At 33.3% G+C, this 21,068-nt stretch overlaps 1 protein-coding gene across 1 annotated transcript; it reads right to left on the bottom strand.

Annotated features, from left to right (window-relative positions):
* Positions 1–678: 678 nt before the first annotated feature.
* Positions 679–20,849, bottom strand: wdr26b (WD repeat domain 26b). The gene is made up of 14 exons (XM_073816796.1): positions 20,322–20,849; positions 18,521–18,620; positions 16,533–16,589; positions 13,404–13,540; positions 13,046–13,143; positions 11,151–11,307; positions 10,933–11,071; positions 9,906–10,046; positions 8,319–8,438; positions 8,092–8,237; positions 7,926–8,004; positions 6,334–6,463; positions 6,068–6,262; positions 679–3,824 (listed from the first exon to the last, which is right to left on the bottom strand). Exons 1-14 carry the CDS (start codon positions 20,525–20,527, stop codon positions 3,799–3,801), a joined length of 1,731 nt encoding a protein of 576 aa, XP_073672897.1. The 5' UTR covers positions 20,528–20,849; the 3' UTR covers positions 679–3,798.
* Between the last annotated feature and the right edge of the window lie 219 nt (positions 20,850–21,068).

Here is a 21,068-nt window from a genome sequence, read left to right as displayed (position 1 = left end):
GTACAAACTAAATAATAGAACCTACACAAAAATAGTAATTAAACCTAACAATAAAATAAAAAAGAATGACCAAAACAAAAAAATGGTCTTAATAGCAATATAAAAGTAGCATTCTTTGATTAGTTTGTTCGATTATCATGTAAAAATCATGTTTTTATAATACAATAATATAAGATAATATAATATATAACATGTATTCTTATTATTTTCATAATTTGAAAAAAAATTTGCTGTGTAATTTCGTTTTATTTTTGGTTTATGAATAAATAAATAGAGTAAATGATTGCGCTCTGCAATCCATGTTCTGTATTTAATTGCTTAAAAATAGCATTTTAATTATTTTTACTGTTATTTGTACCTTATTTACTTTTGATCATTACTGTCATTATGGGTTTTATGCATTTTTGTTTGGTAAATAATACATATTTTTGTTTTCTCCCAATATTTATTTTAATTGGTATATTGTAATCATATGATTTAGTTTAAAAAAAAAATATTATTTAAACACTATACATTTTTAACAAATTAAAATAATAGAACATTAACCAACCTAGGAACATAATTATACCCAACAATAAAATAAAAACAAATTCAAAAAGTGTCTTAATAGCATTATAAAAGCAATATTCTTTGAAGCTGATTATCTTGTAAAAATCGTTGTACATGACTTTAATTTCACAGTACCATCTGCTACTCTTAGTATACTGGTTTTTGTACTTTTCTCTAAAGTTTTAAGGATTGGTCACAGTCAACCCATGCAGCCCAGGTGACATTTTTCATTATGTTTCAAAACCCTGAATGCTTTATTGAAAATATGCATACATAACACATCTCCTACACAACAATACAAAACAGTACAATCACTTTTGAAAGAACACATTTAATGCAAATGGATGCCCTTCGTACAGGAGCAGTTATGACGAAAACCTCTCACGCGTCTGATTCACAGTCAAACATGAGAGCAACACACCTGCACTCAGCTGGAAAAGTAGAGACCCTCTTGCATATGGTTAGTAGAGTACACAAACCCCACAGTACAAGAGTAACAATACTACCCCCATCGTCATCATTAGTTTTTGAGGAATAGCCAAAGAAACTGCTCTCAGATCAGCTAAATCAACAGCAAAGATGTGTCACAGTGCACAAGCGTCAGCCTGGTCCGAGCAGCGACCAATTATTGTTGAGATTTTATTTGTTTCTTTTTTTGCGTATGGCACAAAATGGTCCTCAAGTAAACAGGCAGAATTCAATGAAAACCAAAACGGGGCAATTCAAAGCCATTCGATATCAAAATCCATGTCAAGTTGGCGAGGATGAACCCTTAAAAATGTCTCATAATAAAATGACGTAACTTTAGAAAAGATTCTCTGGATAATAATTTAGATTTTTCCATTGAACTTCCACCTGCGAGGCAAAGGCCGGGGCGTTTAGCACCATCTTATGACTGCGTCAGCATATGTGGATCGCAGTAAAACTATGAATAACGTAACTACATTTCTAATAATTCTTAAAGAAGAAGTTCACTTCCAGAACAAACATGTGCTGATAGTTTACACACCCCTTTGTCATCCAAAATGTTCATGTCTTTCTCTCTTCAGTCGTAAAGAAATTATGTTTTTTGAGGAAAGCATTTCAGGATTTCTCTCCATATAGTGGACTTCTATGGTGCCCACGAGTTTGAACTTCCAAAATGCTGTTTAAATGCAGTTTCAAAGGGCTCCAAATGATCCCAGCCAAGAAAGAAGGGTCTTACCTAGCAAAACAATCAGTTATTTTCTAAAAAAAAAATTGACAATATATATATTTTTCAACCTCAAATGCTCGTCTTGTCTAGCTCTGAGTCAACTCTGTGTATTCCAGTTCAAGACAGTTAGGGTACGTCAAAAAACTCCCATCTCATTTTCTCCTCCAACTTCGAAATCATCCTACATTGCTGCAGAAGTGTTTACAAAGTTAGCATGCAAAGAAAATCAAATGCCCTATACAAAAAAAAAAGGTAAAACAGTGATGTAGGACGATTTTGAAGTTGGAGGAGAAAATGAGATGGGAGTTTTTTGACATACCCTAACTGTCTTGAACTGGAAAACAGCTAGACAAGATAAGCATTTTAAGTTAAAAAGTATATAAACTGCAGTTTTTTGAGAAAACTACCCTTCTTTTAAGGCTGGGATTGTTTAGAGCCCTTTGAAGATGCATTTAAACTGCATTTTGGAAGTTCAAAATCTGGGGCACCATAGAAGTCCACTATATTTCTTTACGACTGAAGAAAGAAAGACACAAACATCTTGGACGACAAGGGGGTGAGTAAATTATCTGTAAATTTTTGTTCTGGAAGTGAACTACTTTAAATAAAAGATAAAAAAAAGAGGAGACAATTTATCTGGTTATAGTTTAATATAATGATACAGAGATAAAGTCAACCAAAAAAAAAAAAAAAAAAAATGAAATAATGTAAACCAAAAAAAGTAACAAAAACTTCCATAAAAACAGGCAGAAAAGCATTTTTTTTTCAAACATTTAATATCAGTCCATTGCAAATATTTCTCTCCAAAAAGGGGGGCTCGAAAGCTGGATATTTGGTGTAAACAGCTCAGATCAGGGAACGTGACCGTGTGGATATAACTGAACTAGCGTACAGGCAGAGCTTTCGTGGTTGGATATGTAGTGCGGTCAGAGATGGTTTATTTAATGCTGGTATGGCTGCTGCGAGAAACATTTATGGGGGCTCTCAGCTCAAACGTTGCTGCATAGGTCATTTATACGCCACAAACTCTGATTGACAGTTTGAGTGTCACAGTATCTTTCTGTGTAAAGCTGTGCGTTTTTTGCCCTCAAAGTCAATTTATTTCTTGTACTAATATAACAAAGTCTCTCTCCGGAACGCCACCTCTAAGGTAAGTGGTGAAAACAAGGAACTTCACTAAGAGCTTTCTTTTTTTCTTTTTTAAAAAAGAAAAGAACAAAAAATACAAAATGGTTCTCAAGTTTTTGTTCCACAGATGAAGGTCTCTGGGGCTTCGATCGGATTCTGTTAAAATGATTCGTACGGCTAAACGAGGGACACACTCGCGCTGGTGTGAAAACAGTGCCACATGCGAACGGTACACCAACTTTAGGCACATTTGAACACTCACACGTACACACACACACACACGCACGCACACACACTCACACTTGCACGCACACACACGGCTGTGCTACAGGAAGCAGAATTCAGTCGAACGCTCAAACTCTCAGAGACCGAAACGGCGATCTCTGACCTCTGGGACCCCTGCGTTTGTGTTCTGAAAGATAAAAAAAAAAAACAAGAAACAGAAAAACTACAGCACTCCATCATCAACACTAAAGCCCAAGCTGATCAACTGCTAAAGGAACAAAAGAGAGAATTGCTAGGACTAGTATTTCTTTTTAAAAAAACGTGTTTCGTCCTCTGTCGCTGGAGGATTGTGAGCGAAAGAGAGAAAAACATTGAGTGAGTTTGTACACCCGGCCGAACGCTGGTGACCCGCCCGCCGGGCGCTCGAGCTCTCGTCTTCAGGCCTAATGAGAGGGTTATAATGTGGGAACAGCCACGGGAATCCCGTGGAGGGAAAGAGATCAGATCCGTCGGTGTGGAAGCGGGTCGGATCAGCGGCAGGTCTCTGCTGCCTCCGGACTCCTGAAAAAGCGAGGCTCTGGATCTCTTTCGTGTTTGCGCTCGTGCGTCGTTTGTGGAGGAGGACAATGCTGTAATCGTGTTTTTCTCTGTTGGATTTCGCATCTTGCGATGCGACAAGTCATCTGGTTCCAGGGCTGCCATCAACTGTCCATACTGCTGCAACTCTCTGAGAACATGAGAAAAATAGACTTTTATTCAACAAAAGTGACAGTACAGACATTTGTAATTCAAATAATGCTGTTCTTAGGAACTTTCTATTCAACAAAGAAGTTGTTTCCAACACTAATAATAATCAGAAGTTTCTTGAGTTGTATACATCATATGAAAGTTCAATAAATAAGCTTTCTATTGATATATGGTTTGTTAGGATACGACAATATTTGGCCGAGATACATCTATTTGAAAATCTGGAATCTGAGGGTGCAAAAAATCTAAATACTGAGAAAATCACCTTTAAAGTTGTCCAAATTAAGTTCTTAACAATGCATATTACTAATCAAATTACATTTTGATACATATTTATAAAAGAAATTTTACAAAAAATCTTCATGGAACATGATCTTTACTTAATTTCCTAATGATTTTTGGCATAAAAGAAAAATCTATAATTTTGACCCATACTATGTATTTTTGGCTATTGCTACAAATATACCCCAGCGACTTAAGACTGGTTTTGTGGTCCAGGGTCACATATTAGAATTATTTCTGAAGGATCATGTGACACTGAAGACTAGAGTAATGATGCGGAAAATTTATATTTGCATCACATGAATAAATTACTTTTTTAAATATATCGAAATCTAAAATGGTTATATTAAATTGTAATAATATTTAACACGTTTTCTGATTTTTCCTGTATTCTTAGTATTCAGACTTACAAAAATTAATAAATAAAATAATCCATACAAACACGTACAGTATATATTACGACTAAAAAAAAAAAAAAAGTAATTATTTATTGTTACATCAATACAGTGAAGAACCTGTTTGACAACAATTGGGCTTTTGTAAGTCTACAAGCGACAAAACAGTCATGCATCTATGAAACAATTATTTGTACTGTACTACTGGCTCAAATAAGATTAAACTGTAACAAAGTAGTAAAATAGTTTCTCAAAAATGTTTAACTTAAGTTTTTTTATTTGAAATTTTAAGTTTAAATTATTTAGAATTAATAAATAATTATAGTTTTTATATGGCAGGTAAATTCAACATTGTAAATTTAAAAACCTTGTTTTATTCATTTATAAACTATTTATAAACTAAATAGTTTTTACTTTACAAAATTTTCCACCTTAAAAATCTAAAACATTCTAATTATTAACATTATATATTATACAATTATAATTGTAGAATTCTTTATATGGCAGGTAGCTGTAAGTCAGGACAAATGTAAAAAAAACAAAACAAAACATTTATCAAACAATGAGACCAGGAATGTGTATTAAGACATGCTGATCTTAAGAACATCAATCAAGAACCTCAGTAATGATTGAGAAATTCAATAATGAATTCAACTTAAGATAACACACTAGCAATAAAAAGTTTTTGGACAGTAGGATTTTTAATGTTTTCTAAAGAAGTGTCTGCATTTATTTGATCCAAAGTACAGCAAAAACAGCAAAATTGTAAAATATTTTGAATATTTAAAATAACCATTTTCTATTTGATTATATTTGAAAATGTAATTTATTCCTGTGATTTTAAAGCTGATTTTTTTAGCATCATATTTCCAGTCACATGATCCTTCAGAAATCATTTAATTATTCTGATTTGCCGCTCAAAACATTTATTATTATTAATTTTATGTTGAAAACAAATGAGTAGATTTTTTTCAGGTTTCTTTGACAAATAGAAAGTTCAGAAGAACAGCATTTATCTGAAATAAAAATCTTTTGTGACATTATAAATGTCTTTAAAAACAAGACAAAAATGATACTGCATCCAAACTGGTGTATAATGTTACAAAAGCTTTTTATTTCAGATAAATGCTAATCTTAGGATCTTTCTATTTATCAAAGAAACCTGAAAAAAAAAAAAAAAAAAATTACTCAACGATTTTAAATATTGATAATAACAATAAAATTTGCATATTAGAATGATTTCTGAAGGATCATGTGACACTGAAGACTAGAGTAATTATGCTGAAAATTCAGCTTTGATCACAGAAATAAATTACATTTTAAAATATATTCAAATAGAAAGCAGTTATTTTAAATAGTAAAAATATTTCACAATTTTACGGCTTTTGCTGTGTTTTAAATCAAACAAATGCATGCTTGGTGAGCAGAAGATATTACTGTTAAAAAACTTTTAAATAGTAGTGTAGCTAACTGTATTATTAAGTATGATCACTTAATCTGAAGAATGGAAGCTGTATCTCTCTGTGATTGGACAGTGTGTCTGTACCATTGAGGCCGTCCAGCTCTTGTGCGTCCAGGAAGGGTGCGGGTCCCCAGATACGGACTGTGCCGTCGTCAGAAGCGCTGGCCATAAGACTGGGAATACACGGGTTCCAGCTGACACAGTTGACTGTGCGCGTGTGCCCCGTCAACTCCACGATCGGCAGCTCGCTGCGCTTGTGCCAAATATATACCTTATGATCTGAGAAACACAGCACGAGTGAGCAATAGAAATTCATCGGAAGAAAGAAGCTAAGGAATAAACTAAAGTACCTTCACTGCCGCTAGCGATGAAGTCCTCGTTGTGTCCACCGAAGCAAGAGTGAATGGTGTAGAAACCCTGTGTCACACCCTGATACTTCCTGACCAACACACGGTCCTGTAGGTCCCAGAGATGAACGCCCTGAGACAAACACACAAACAAACAGGAGATGTGGTTAGGACAACAAAGATGGTAAATAATATAAGGATAACACTGCTGCAACACAATTTAACACAATCTCAAAACTTGAAATTAAACTTTAAACATGTAGAATTTTTTTTTCATAATTACTAATAATATTTAGTAATTATTATTTAATTATAAAATACACAGTTAATATAGTAAATAACAAGAATAACACTGCTGCAATAAAATAACTCCATTCTCCAAAATAAATGCAAAGAAAATTAATGTATTAGAAATATAATTTTTTTATTATATAAAACAATTACACTATTTAATTGAATACTCTGAATCAATCTCAAAAACAATTTGAAAATTAGGTTGAAATTTTAAATGACTAATAATTAGTTATTATTATTTACTTAAAACATCACACAATTTTATCTAAAACATAAAAATAGCAAATAACATAAGGGTAACACCGCTGCAATAAAATAACACTTAAAAATAATTGCAAAGAAAATAAATGTTTTTTAAAAGTCTGAAATATTTTAATAATTGTCAATCATTTTTAACTGTCGTTTAATTTTATATACATATAAAAAAACAATACTCTTAAAAATAATTGCATTTGAAAAAAAAGGAAAAATCTGAAATCATTTTACCAGATATTATTAAATGATACACACATATATACATAAAAATAAACAAATTTGTTTGAGTTTTTGCAATTTTTGTTTGTTTTTGTAATTTCAAAAAAATCTGAAATTAAATTAATACATAGCAATCATTCTTAAAACATATTATTCAATTATATAAGATATAAAATAATTATTTAATTGAATAATGCTGCAATAAAATAATATTCTTAAAAATTACTAAAAAAAATCAAAAAATCGAATGTATAATTTTAATAATTAGCAATATTTAACAATTATTTTTATTTGGAGTATAATTGTAATTATCAATAATTTTTAACAAATGTTAAATTATAAAAAAAATACAACATTTAATTGAAAGGTAACAAATATATAAGAAGATAATATAATTGCAACAGAAATAATGCAAAAAGTAGTTTGAAATTTTTTTTTTTGAAAAAATACTAATATTGAAAATATTGAACAATAATCGAATGTATAATTTGAATAATTAGCAATATTTAACAATTATTTTTATGTGGAATATAATTGTAATTATCAATTTTTAACAACTGTTAAATTATAAAAAAATACATTTAATTGAAAAGTAATAAATACATAAGAAGATAATATAACTGCAACAGAAATAATGCGAAAAGTAGTTTGAAAAAAAAGTTTTGAAAAAATACTAATATTAATAATTATTGAACAATATTTTAAAGAAATATTGAAAATAAAAATATTTAAAGTTTTTCATTATGATAAAAAAGTATTAGTAAAAACATGAATTAAAAAAAGAAAGTAAACATTTGGATGTTGTAATAACAATGTAAAATGCTTACCTGAGTTGCTACATTTAACAAAGCTAATCTTCCATTCTTAGAAACAGTGAAAGACATTATAGGATGATCCTCCTGAACTCTAGAGTACAAACAGTGAGAAGCGAAAGGTCAGCCACAGTTTTCGAAACTCAGGTGCATCTGATAATCGAGTGGAACAGCTGCTCACATGTTTCTGTCTGTTAGGTCCTCGAAACTGTATCCACGGATCCTCTGGTGCGTATCAGAGGCGAGAACAGTCCGGCCGTCGGCCATACACCACAGGCACTGCACACGCACGCCTTCCCACGACTCCAACAGGTTTCCGTCAAGATCCTGTCCGATCACAACCAACAAATCATTACTAATAAGTAGCCTGGCAAATCCCAAATCTCTTGAAGTCCGCTCTGAACTTACACACTGATAAAACTGCCCTCTCTGTCCTCCTGTAACAAAGCGTTTGCCATCAGGGTTCCAGGCGACGCTGGTCAGGCTGTCCTCATGAGACTGACTCATTTTTGTCCGCAGTTCTCCTGTCTGTCCACCAGGTGGAAGAAGAGAGTCAGAGGTCAGAGCTGAGCTAAAGATGAAGTCTACATCTAAAACACTTCAGTGGAAAATCATGATCAAGGGTTTTTAATAGCTGATGGTGATTTCTGAGCATGGTGGCCTATGGCAAAAAAAAGAGCTGATATTTAGTCTATTTATTTAAACAATATTTATTAAAAAAAAAATACAATTGAATAATTTAAGAAAAATTAGAAATTAATAATTTGATTAATAATGCAATAAAATTTTAACAACACTTGACGAATTTTAGAAAATTCTGAATTTAAAAAATGAATCCAAAACTATTATTATTATTAGTTTTTTTAAATAATAAATTATTTATACAAAAAAAACACCAGTTAATTTAAAGACAGCAAATATTTTAGTTTCCAAAAATACTTTTTGAATTAATTCATTTGAAAAAAAGATGTATAAAATAAGAATATTCTTACAAATAATTCAACAATTTAATTGAACTACGCTGGAGTGATAACTAGAAATATTTAACCATTTTTATTAAATTATGTTGTATTATATAAAAATATAATAAAATTTATTTAAATTTTAAGTTAATCTAAAATAAATAAATATTAAAAAGGAAACTAAATAATGTAATAAAACTAAAATTTTAATTGAATAATTAGCAATCATTTTAAACAATTATTACATTTTGTAAGAAACATTAAAATTTTATTGAAAATGCTGGAATAAAATATTCTCGAAATAAATTAAAACTAAACAATTTGAAAAATCTCAAATCAGTTTAATAATTAGCAATATTTAACAATTATTATTAAATTATATTCTACAATATTAAAAATATATATATTTTTTTAATTAATCTAAAACTAATTTATTTATTTTTTAAATAGTTATTTATTTGTAAATCCCTAGTTAATACGAATAATACTGCTGCAATAAATGAAACAATATTTTCAAAAATTATTTGGAAATGAATTAACATGAGAAATATTACAACTTAATTGAATTATGCTGAAATAAAATACTCTCAAAAAAAGTGAAAACGAAAATTTTTTGAAAATTCTGAAATATAATTGTAATTATACTAAATTACTATATAATTAACTATATAATACAATTAGAAAACTATTTTTACAGTTCATCCAAAACTAATTTAATAAATAAATAAATATTTAATTATTTGTAAAAACAAAACAAAAACTAGTTACTTTAAAGATAGCAAATATAAGGATAACACTGCAGCAATAAATTAACAATATTTAAAAAAATGGAATTTGGAAATTAATTAATTTGAGAAATATTACAATTTAATTGAATAATGCTAAAATAAAATATTCTCAAAAAAAGGTGTATGTGCACTATTCATCTCTTACTTGCCTGAATGCAACTTTAGATTAGAAAAGTCTCATGCTAAAATCCAGAAAATGCATATTATGGCAAAAACATACAAACAAATATGTCCACTGTGTTTACCTGAACGTTCCATAGCCAGAGCTCAGAGCAGTCGTCAGGACCGCAGGCGATCAGGTAAACATCATCAGGACTCCAGGCAAGATACGACACACCGTACGCGTGACCCTCCAGAGTCCGTACGAGCTTTAACTGATGCGAATCCTGTGTACGAGAGAGCACATTTATACCATACATCCATGGTTTCTTTAAAATCAAACTACTCGAGACTGACAAGTGTCAAGGTTAATTCAAAACAGTGTCACTGTCACTTTAAAAATCCCAACTTTCGACAGGCTTAAACAAACACAGCAATAGAGAGAGAGTGCATTTAACAAGGCGGAAAACAATCCAACGTTCTCCATTGACTTTGTATTGCGGGGAAGCTGACTCTGTCATTTCTGACTTATAACAAAAAAACAGAACAATGTGTAAAAGCTGCTATGTGACAAGGTGTACAGTAAACAAGCTAAAAAACACAGAACTACTTTTTAAGATGTTTACAAAAAAAAACAACTAGTGTTTAAGGACACAAATAGTTGCAGATGTCAGGTTACTTCACGTTGGGCCATTCATTTCTCCAACAAAAGGAATGTAAGGAAAAGGTGCACTGACATAGACCAATAAAATTTAGTTTCTCAATATATCCCCTCTTTTCAGGGTGGTGCAATAATCCTTTGACATGGTAAAAAATAATGAAGTTTTACTGTTGCAGTTTAACTTCCCCCCAGCGGGCGGAGTTCTCAGAGTAATGACACATTGTGCTCTACTTTTGTGTCCTGAAACACTTGTTCTTTAGGTTGACAGCTTATAAAAATGTAGTTCTGTGTTTTTTAGCTTGTTTACTGTACACCTTGTCACATAGCAGCTTTTAGACTTTGTTCTGATTTTTGTTATAAGTCAGAAATGACAAGGAGGCAGCTTCCCGTAATACAAAGTCAATGGAGAGCGTTGGATTTTCCCCGCGGTGGGCGTGGTTTTCAGATTATGACGCGTGACGCTCTGTCTCTATGCTTTGTTGCATGTGCATGTGACAGATGTCTTCACTTACCGGCTCCACCTGCCAGATAATCACAGTTGTGTCTTTCGAGCCGGTGGCGAGTTTAGTGCCGTCGTTGGAGAACTTGCAGAACCAGACTTCGTTGCAGTGCTCTGTGAGGATCTGCTGCGTGTAACAGGGAAACTGTTTCCTGCAAACACAAGCGCAGACGTTGCATGTAAAATCTCTGAGGATGGAGAGACGCGTTAGAATGAGTAAACAAAGCACACCTGCTGCAGACGTGATCCAACAGTAAGGACACGGAGTCCAGACTGGAGTCCAGTTTGGTGTTGTGATAAAGGCAGCGATCTCTCTGCATTTCCACGGCCTGTCTGAGCAGCGTCTGCAGCCGCCGAGGGGGCAACATTACAGAGGGGGGCAGGTACGCTAAATATCAAACACAAACACACAATTAGAAATACAGATATATGATATAACGCACTGTAAGCTAAATCTGACAAATTCAGCATTCGAAAAATGCTAAATGCCTTCTTTTAGGTGTCTTAAATCATGTACTTTAAGGTTTTTAATATAAGATTTAATTTTTTTAGTAAAGATATCATAACAAATAATATTACTTTTATAAATATTATATAAATTAGCAAAAAACAGGATAAATCTGACAACCTAGAACGTTTTTAGTACAAACAATTATACAAAGTAAACCATTCTACAAATTCAAAAAGTTATTTTTAGGCATGTTAAATCATATATACACTACTAGTCAAAGGTTTTTGAACAGTAAGATTTTTAATGTTTTTTAAAGAGGTCTCTTCTGATCACCAAACCTGCATTTATTTGATCCAAATAACAGCAAAAACAGTAACATTTTGAAATATTTTACCATTTAAAATAACTAATATTTGAATTTACTTCAAAATGTAATTTATTCCTGTGATCAAACCTAAATTTTCTGCATCTTTACTCCAGCTTTCAGTGTCACATTATCCTTTAGAAATCATTCTAATATTCTGAGTTGCTGATAAAGAATTTTTTTTTAATTATTATTATTATCAATATTTAAAACAGGTTGAATACATTTGTTTTCAGGATTCTTTCATGAATAGAAAGATCCGAAGATCAGCACAAAAATGTGAAAATTAAAGCTTTTATTTAGCAAGGATGCTTTAAATTGATCAAAAGTGATTATAAAGACATTTATAATGTTTGAAAAGATTTCTATTTCAGATAAATGTTGTTCTTCTGAACTTCTATTCATCAAAGAAACCTGTTTTTAACAAAAAAAAATATAATAAATGCTTTTTTTTTTTTTTTTACAGCAAATCAGAATATTAGAATGATGTCTAAAGGATCATGTGAATGAAGTAATGTGGCTAAAAATTCACCTTTGAAATCACAGGAATAAATTACATTTTAAAATATATCAAATAGAAAAACAGTTATTTTAAATAGTAAACATATTTTAAAATGTTACTGTTTTTGCCGTACTTTGGATCAAAAAAATTCATGCTTGGTGAAAAATCTTAGTGTTCAAAATTTTAGTGTTCAAAAACTTGACTGGTAGTTTAAGTTGTATAATATTTATTATATTTTAAACATAAGCATAACAAAAAGTAATATTAAAATAATATATTAAACAAATGTAATACACAAATAAAAATTGCATAATAAATAATATTAATTAAATAATAATAAAATAAATATTTTGATTTTTTGCCATGTTAGCGATATTTGTTTACACTTTATTTTTAATATGTAGTTACATATACTTACTATAGTAATAACTATAAATTATGAATATTTAAAAGCAACAAACTCTAAACCAAACCCTATAGTAAGTATGTGTATTTAATTAAAATTAGTCAGTACTTTCTTTGTCTAATTACACTGTAAAAATGTCACCTCAAAATAAAGTCTAATCACTAATCTAGATGCTAGAATGAGCAGAACAAATTTAAAAAAGGGAGAAAAAAAAAAAATGTAATATTTACCAATAATGATTCAGGAAAAACAAAATAAATCAGCATATAAACTCATGACATATTGGCTAATAACCAAAATCGGGGCGATATATTATGCATCCCTAATAAAATCAACATGAGTCTATGGTATGTCCTCACTTATATAGCTCTGTAAATATGTGTGTGTGTGTTTGTGCACTCACTCTGGAGTTTGTCCAGTAATCTACATCGTGATCCAGCGCCTTTTCCCTCCCATTCAGCCTTTGCCTTCAGATCCTCTGCGTGACTGCACATCAGATACCTTAAAACACAGAGCCAATCAGAAGGGGCCATAAACAGCTAGCACAACCAATTAAGAGTGAGCCACTGAGAGCCATAACAGCCAATCAGAGAGTGATTCTCACTTTCTTTATAGTAGGAAAATTTAAATAGAAATGACATTTAAAATCTATACAGCAAAACAGCATTTTAGCAATAACAAATAAACCATGCAAGATTAAGAATTTGTTTTTATTGTCAATAACAGTGAATGTTAATGTGCATGTATGTTGTGTTTAGTACCCGCTGAGCACGTGGATTCGATCTGTGTTGTATTTGAGTGGAGTCAGCTCTCCTCTCAACACCTGCAGAGCTTCCAGAACTTTTCCGTCCTCCAAATACTCCAGATACTTCTGCTGTAATAGCAGAAATTTCATCCGCTACAACCAATGAAAGAAAGAAAAATATTTTCTTTTAGTCACTTTTAGTAGCACTTCAGTCACTCAATCATTTATTAAATATAATAGTCCACTTTACAACTAAAGACATGGTTACAACTAAAATAGCATAACATTGAATCCGAGCACAGGGTTGCCAGGTTTTCACAACAAATCTCCCCCAAACTGATACTCAAAAGTACTCTAATCGCATGTCAGGGGGATTTCCCCAGTAAAAATCGTGTTCAGGGGGTAAACTAAAATTTTTTGAGTGGGGTTCCCCTGGTAAAATTCGCAATCCAGGGGCTAACAATCACGATACTGGGGTCACTTCAACCCGCGGACACGAAAAACAATGGCAACAGTGTTTAAGTAGCCCAATTCCACAGGAAAACCGTGGACTTGGCAACACTGTCTGAGCCCCTTATGAAAGGATTAGTTCACTTTCAGAACAAAAATGTACAGATATTGTACTCACCCCTTTGTCATCCAAGATGTTCATGTCTTTTTCTTCAGTCGTAAATTATGAGGAAAACATTTCAGGATTTCTCTCCAGATAGTGGATTTGTATGGAGCCCCCGAGTTTGAACTTCCAAAATGCAGTTTAAATGCAGCTTCAAATGGCTCTAAACGATCCCAGCCGAGGAAGAAGGGTCTTATCTAGCAAAATGACTGGTTGTTTTCAAAACAAATTGACAATTTATATACTTTTTAACCTCAAATGCTCGTCTTGTCTCGTCTCTGCGATGCGTATGTGTAGTCGGTGTACTACAGTTAGGGTATGTTGAAAAACTCCCATCTCGTTTTCTTCCCCAACTTCAAAATCATCCTACAACGGTGCAGAAATACAGACCCAGTGTTTACAAAGTTAACATACAAAGATGATCAAACACCCTTCACAAAAAAAAGGTAAAACAGCGTTGTAGGACGTTTTTGAAGTTGAAGACGAAAATGAGATGAGAGTTTATCAACATACCCTAACTGTATTGACCCCGATAACACAGACGAGACAAGACGAGCATTTGAGGTTAAAAAGTATATAAATTGTCAATTTGTTTTAAAACTAAACGATTGGGTCGCTAGATAAGGCCCTTCTTCATCGGCTGGGATTGCTTTGAGCCCTTTGAAGCTGCATTTAAACTGCATTTTGGAAGTTCAAACTTGGGGGGCACCATACATATCCACAATATGGAGTGAAATCCCAAAATGTTTTCCTCAAAAAACATAATTTCTTTACGACTGAAGAAAGAAAGACATTTTGGATGACATATACATTATCTGTAAATTGTTGTTCTGAAAGTGAACTAATCCTTTAAGGACACAGACAGTGAATGCAGAGACAGCTGGGTTCTTTTTAAGTTGTTTCAGTGAAATCGGACAGTTTGTGTGTGTGTGTGTGTGTGTGTGTGTGTGTGTGTGTGTGTGTGTGTGTGTGTGGTTGTTTGTGTGTGTACCTGGTATTCATCACGTTGTGGGGACCAAATGTCCCCACAAGGATAGGAATACCAGTAAATTTTGACCTTGTGGGGACATTTCTCAGGTCCCCATGAGGAAACAGGCTTATATATCATGCACAATGAATTTTTTTGAGGAAGTAAAAGTTTGCACAATCTCCTGTGAGGGCTAGGTTTAGGTGTAGGGTAGGTGTAGGGCGATAGAAAATACGGTTTGTACAGTTTGAAAACCATTATGCCTATGGAATGTCCCCATAAAACATGTAAACCAGTGTTTGTGTGTGTGTGTGTGTGTGTTTGTTTTTCTTTTTTATTTGGAAGAGGAAACACTCTGGTCTTCACTTACAGAACTAAAAACATTAAACTGGGCAGTAAAAACACCAAAAACAACCAGGTTATAAGTGTTCAAGTTATAAACAGCTGTGCATAAGTTATAACTTAGCCTAGTTTTTGACATTAAGCGACAACAAGTTAAAACTTGCATACAACTACTAAGTATTTTTCCATTGCACCACTAAAATAACTCTATAATATTTATGGAAGAATAATGGTTGAAATAAAACAGTAAAACTGTGAATTACATCAATAAGCTCATTTTTACCTAGTTCTTTAGAAATATATGATGAACCCGAACGTTTACACTTGTTTACATAATAGAGAGAATATTATGTGAATAAATTACTCTTATTATGTGAATAAACTGCTCTTTAACATAAACCTGATCTAAATAGTGTGTGCATCCTCCAAGTACATGTCAAATAAAATCAATTCTCTTATGTTTTTGGTATCAGTATTAATTTATTGACAATTTCAAATACAGTTTCGGAATGCTATTTACATATTAAAATAGTTAATTGTGTCATTTCATTATAAAGTATCATAAACTTACAGCAAATTAAGTTAGAATCAGCTTTAACAAGTAAAACAACTTCTACTCAGTAATTTGAAGGCTTCTATTGGATCATTAAGAGTAATTGTCATATTATGCGATTACGCATTACTTTACATAGAGCTTACAACCCATTAGTCCACACAAAAATAAACATTTGCTGAATCTTTTCACTGGAGGTGAAGTGTTATTATAGATTATAAACTCAAGTTTTGGCCAGAAGTGATGGTTTACAGTTAAAAAGTCTTAATGATGGATCTGTTTTTCACAAAAACGTAGTTTCCACTGATGGACTGAAGTAGTGTGGATTACTTGTGGATTCTTGTGATGTTTTTATCAGCTGTTTAGACTCTCATTCTGACGGCACCCATTCACTGCATAGGATTTATTGGTGAGCAAGTGATGCAATGCTAGATTTCTCCAAATCTGTTTCCGTGAAGAATCCTTTAACAAATTTCTTTAGTAAATTTCATTAGTTTAATAGCTAGTAGTTGTTAAACCTCTAGCATTGACTTTACGTTTCAATTCAAGTAAGAACTTATAAACGGCTGGTGCAACCCTAGCCAGAATGATTTCTATAACACTTGTTCCAGATGAAACTTCAGAAGCTTTCAGCATTAAGAGTGCACATGGGTGAATCCAGCAGTCTTACCACAATAGCGTTGGGTGAATGCATCAATGCTTTCAGCTCGTTGAGGTCATTTTCAGCCTGTGTCCCACAAAGAAACAAAAGCGTTAGTTCAGCATTTTCATCCAGCATTTTAGGGGGGAAAAATATCACCATCCATCATATAAGGTTAAGCTTAGTGACAAAAGTCAATATCAACATAAAAACACAAAATGCTCTGAATTTAAATTTTCAATAGTCCAAACTCTGCTAAATTCAGATGAGAGATGGTCAAATAAACCTGCTTCATCCTGTATTAAATACAACATAACCGGATTATTTTTTATTTCCACCCACTTAAACTTTACTGCCGTCAGAAATATGAAGCGGCCCCAGACTCTTTTCTTTCAACTTAGTTATGAAGTGTACAGGAAGAGGAAAGACCTGCAATCATGTTCAGAAAATCATTCTGAATAATTGCTGCATTAAAGGATCACAACTTTTTGCAGAAAGTCTCGGCAAGTTTTACCAGAGACAAGAACAAAACTCTCTATGCATGCAAAACCAGAAGGAATTAAGCTTTTTATGACCTTTCACCATCATATCTATACACATTTACATGACCTTTGACCTACAGTTCACTCATTAGACAGCACGCTCATCTTTAGTTAACATGACAAAACAATTAATACACACTATGATTTCCATGACTGTTTTATTAAAACAGCACAGAAAATCAAAAATTTTCAGATGCTTTAATTTAAACAGTAAACCTCTGTTGTTTGCCAAAATTTAATTGTTAAAGTTATATACACTATTAGTCAAAAGTTTTTGAACACTGAAATTTGTAATGTTTTTAAAGAAGTCTCTTCTGCTCACAAAGCCTGCATTTATTTGATTCAAAGTACAGCAAAAGCTGTAAATTTTTTTTATATTTTTTACTATTTAAAATAACTGCTTTCTATTTGAATCCATTTTAAAATATAATTTATTCCTGTGAACAAAGCTAAATTTTCAGCATCACTACTCCAGTCTTTAAAGTCACATGATCATTTAGAAATCATTCTAATATGCTGATTTGCTGTTCAAAAAACATTTATTATGATGATTATTATTATTATTATCATCATCTTCAATATTTAAAACAGTTGAGTAAATTTTTTCAGGATTGGGGGGTATATAAATCAATACTTTATTTAGCAAGGATGCGTTAAATTGATTAAAAGTGATGATAATTATAAATTATAATGTGTCTAAATATTTCTATTTCAGACAAATGTTGTTCTTCTGAACTTTATATTCATTAAAGCAACCTGAAAAAAATAATAACAAATGTTCTTTGAGCAGAAAATCTGAAAGATTAAAAAATATTTAAAAACTTTTGACTGGTCATGTACATTTACTTGATAACCAAAATTTGTATTTTATTCTACATACAAAAATTAAAATAGACAAAGAATTTATGAAAAAACAATCAATTTGATATGGAGTTATTAGTGTTAAAATTTAATAAATGATTAAATTGATAACGTTCTACGAATTCAATTGATTAGGCATCCTTTTTGATTACCAAATTTTAATTAATAGAACTTATGAAAAAAAATTACAATGGTAAACACAGAATTGGGGGGAAAACTAAATAAAATATGTATTTCATAGTGCCCTGTTTATTGTACTTCAAAAATGCAAAAGTAGCCACTTTATCTTCACTAACTAAACTAAATTTATCTTCACCAAACCTGATAATAAGAACTAAAAAATGAAAATGATTTTCATAAGAACTGATAAGTGATTGAGAAATCAGACAAAAAATAATTTTGGTGACTCTAATTTTGATGAAAGGTTATGAAGACAAACATTATATTTACTATGCACTGATCCATCATGCAAAAGAAAACCAAGGAATGTGACTAAGAACATATTGGGCATGAAAATAGTGTCAGCTTTGATCAAACCATGATAAAAGTGCCTGTCTTTCTTGACAACAACTACCAAAATCATGACACTATATATGACATGCGGCATAAGCTCACCTTGTCCCATTCACCTTCCATGACGTGGTTCCGGAACTTTGTGGCTGACGGATGCTCCAGTCTACAGCCAGATTCCTGCATCAACAAATCCACTGTCTGACTAGAAAGAGACCAGAGAGACCTCACAAATGAGCAATGCATTACAGTGCATTCAACACTTCTCATTTATCTGATCTTTAATGAAAACAATGACTAAATCTGGATTGCTTCTATTGGGCATTTTTGAATTAAGTGGCCCAAGAACTGCTTGCATCCTATCTGACATAAAAAGAAAGTTAAAAGATCAACCTTTGTGTTCCTACTGTGACCCTGGACCACAAAACCAGTCATACGTAGCACGGGTATATTTGTAGCAATAGCCAAAAAAACATTGCATGGGTCAAAATGATCAATTTTTATTTTTAATGCCAAAAATCATTCGGATATTTAATACAGATCATGTTTCATGAAGATATTTTGTAAATTTCCTACCATAAATGTATCTATACTTAATTTTTGATTAGTAATATGCATTGCTAAGAACTTCATTTGGAATTCAAAGGCGATTTTCTCAATTTATTTGTAAAAAATTATCAGATTCCAGATTTTCAAATAGTTCTATCTCAGCCAAATATTGTCATATCCTAACAAACCGTACATCAATGAAAAGTCTTTTTTTCCAGCTTTCTATTAAGTATACATCTCAATTAAAAAAAATTATCCTTATGACTGGTTTTGTGTTCCTGGGTCACATATGTATGAACTGTTTCATACAACCAATAACATAATCGTGCATTGCTATATAAAGAAAATATTCACCGCTGAAGAGTTTCTAAAGGATTTCCCATGTAACTACCTGCAACGCTCGACCACATCGCAGGTGAAATTCGCACTCCTATGTGTGTCATATTGCTTTAATATTGCCTGTGGTAGTCCTACATGCACAATTTCACATTTATGTGCATATATCTTTAGACAGAAAAACACAGATGAGCTCAAACATGCAAATTAAAATGATGGGAGTGACAGGGACGCTACAGACAGGTGAAGGTTTCCAGAACAGCGTGAAAGTGTTTTGAATGCAGGGTCTGACAGAATGACGTCATGCTATGATTACAAAAGAGTGTGTGTGTGTGTGTGTGTGTGTGTGTGTGTGTGTGTGTGTGTGTGAGGGGGGAGGGGATGGATGTTTTCAGTTTTCTTGATGTTTTCGGTTCATCTTGTAGTCTAGATCTGGGACGTGTTTGTTCAAGCACGCTGAACAGGATTGTGATGATTCTGGATTGATGTTTTGGGGTTTGCATCTGAATGGCAGCTGATGGCTTTAGCAGATCTTCACTAAAATTAGATTCAAGCTTCTTTCTAATGTAAACCAGCTGCTACACACACATTCCACAGCCGCCATTAAAAGCCAAACACACAGAGAATGTCATAATCACATGATAATGTGTAAAAACACATAGGCAATATACCAACAAACGGATGTTGATTTGCAATTAATCTATCTGTACTTTTGACACTACTGAAGGTAAAATACGTTTCGGGGCCTGACAAATACTTGACAGAGACGTACAGCTGTCATCTGCGAACGCATCTCTCTTTGTGTGTAACTGTCTGAAATTCTGGGTTAAATTATAGATATGAATATCTCATTTTGTCGGGGAACAAAGCATTGTTTTGTTTTGATTGTCATTAAACTCGATTTTTAAAAGATCGACGTCGCAAGCTTGCTTCGTTGAGCACATAACGGCTGCGAAATCTGCGATCTGTCAAACTAGAACCGACTCGGTCCGGTTGTGCTCCTCAATACCGCAACACTTACTTCAGCCCTAACCCGTGCAGATGCTGTCCGATCAGGCGAATAACGTCCTCCTCCGCCTGAGACAGACGCTTCTTCTTTTTCAGGGAACCCGAACCATTCCCGGAGGCCCCCGAAGCCGAGCCTGCGTTGTTCTGGAGGCCGTTGGCATCTCCGTTCTGCGCACTAGCTGGGTGGTTTTGCTCCTGTCCGGTCCCGTTCGACTGCATGTTGGTGCCGGTTCTGCTGAGATGGGTCGCTGACAGAAGGCCCGCTGAAGCCCCGGGCTCTCCTACTCCCTCCGCCGCCGAGGCTCGGTGCTTCTTCCGCGGGGGCGGCGACGCTCCGCCGGTGTCCGAGTCGGAGGAGGAGGAAGCGGAGGCCAGAGTTTCCTCACCGAGAGCGGCCGTGGTTAGAAGCCGGTGAAGCCCGGGGGAGGGGAAAGAGGCGTCGGGCTCCCGCGGTCCAGAGCGCTTTCCGTGAGAGGGTCGTTCGTGTTGTTGTTGTTTCTCTCCAAACAGCTGCAGATCTAATGGCGTCCAGACGCGCTGACGTCACCGGACATTCCCCTGCTGCCTCACTTCCGGACGACGCTCCGGCCAAAAGGGGGCGCAAAGCAGAAACTTACCACAGACTTCTAATTCATCAATAATTATGATCGTTTACAGAGAGTATAACAGATTATCAGAGGAGTGGATCTATTACAAATTTATATATACCTGTTTTACTAGTCCTTAAATTATTAATACTGTTATCACATACAGCCACATT

This window comes from Garra rufa, chromosome 13 (assembly GCF_049309525.1).
Source record: "Garra rufa chromosome 13, GarRuf1.0, whole genome shotgun sequence".
Taxonomy (NCBI): Eukaryota; Metazoa; Chordata; class Actinopteri; order Cypriniformes; family Cyprinidae; genus Garra; species Garra rufa.
This window is presented reverse-complemented; position numbering and strand designations above follow the sequence as displayed.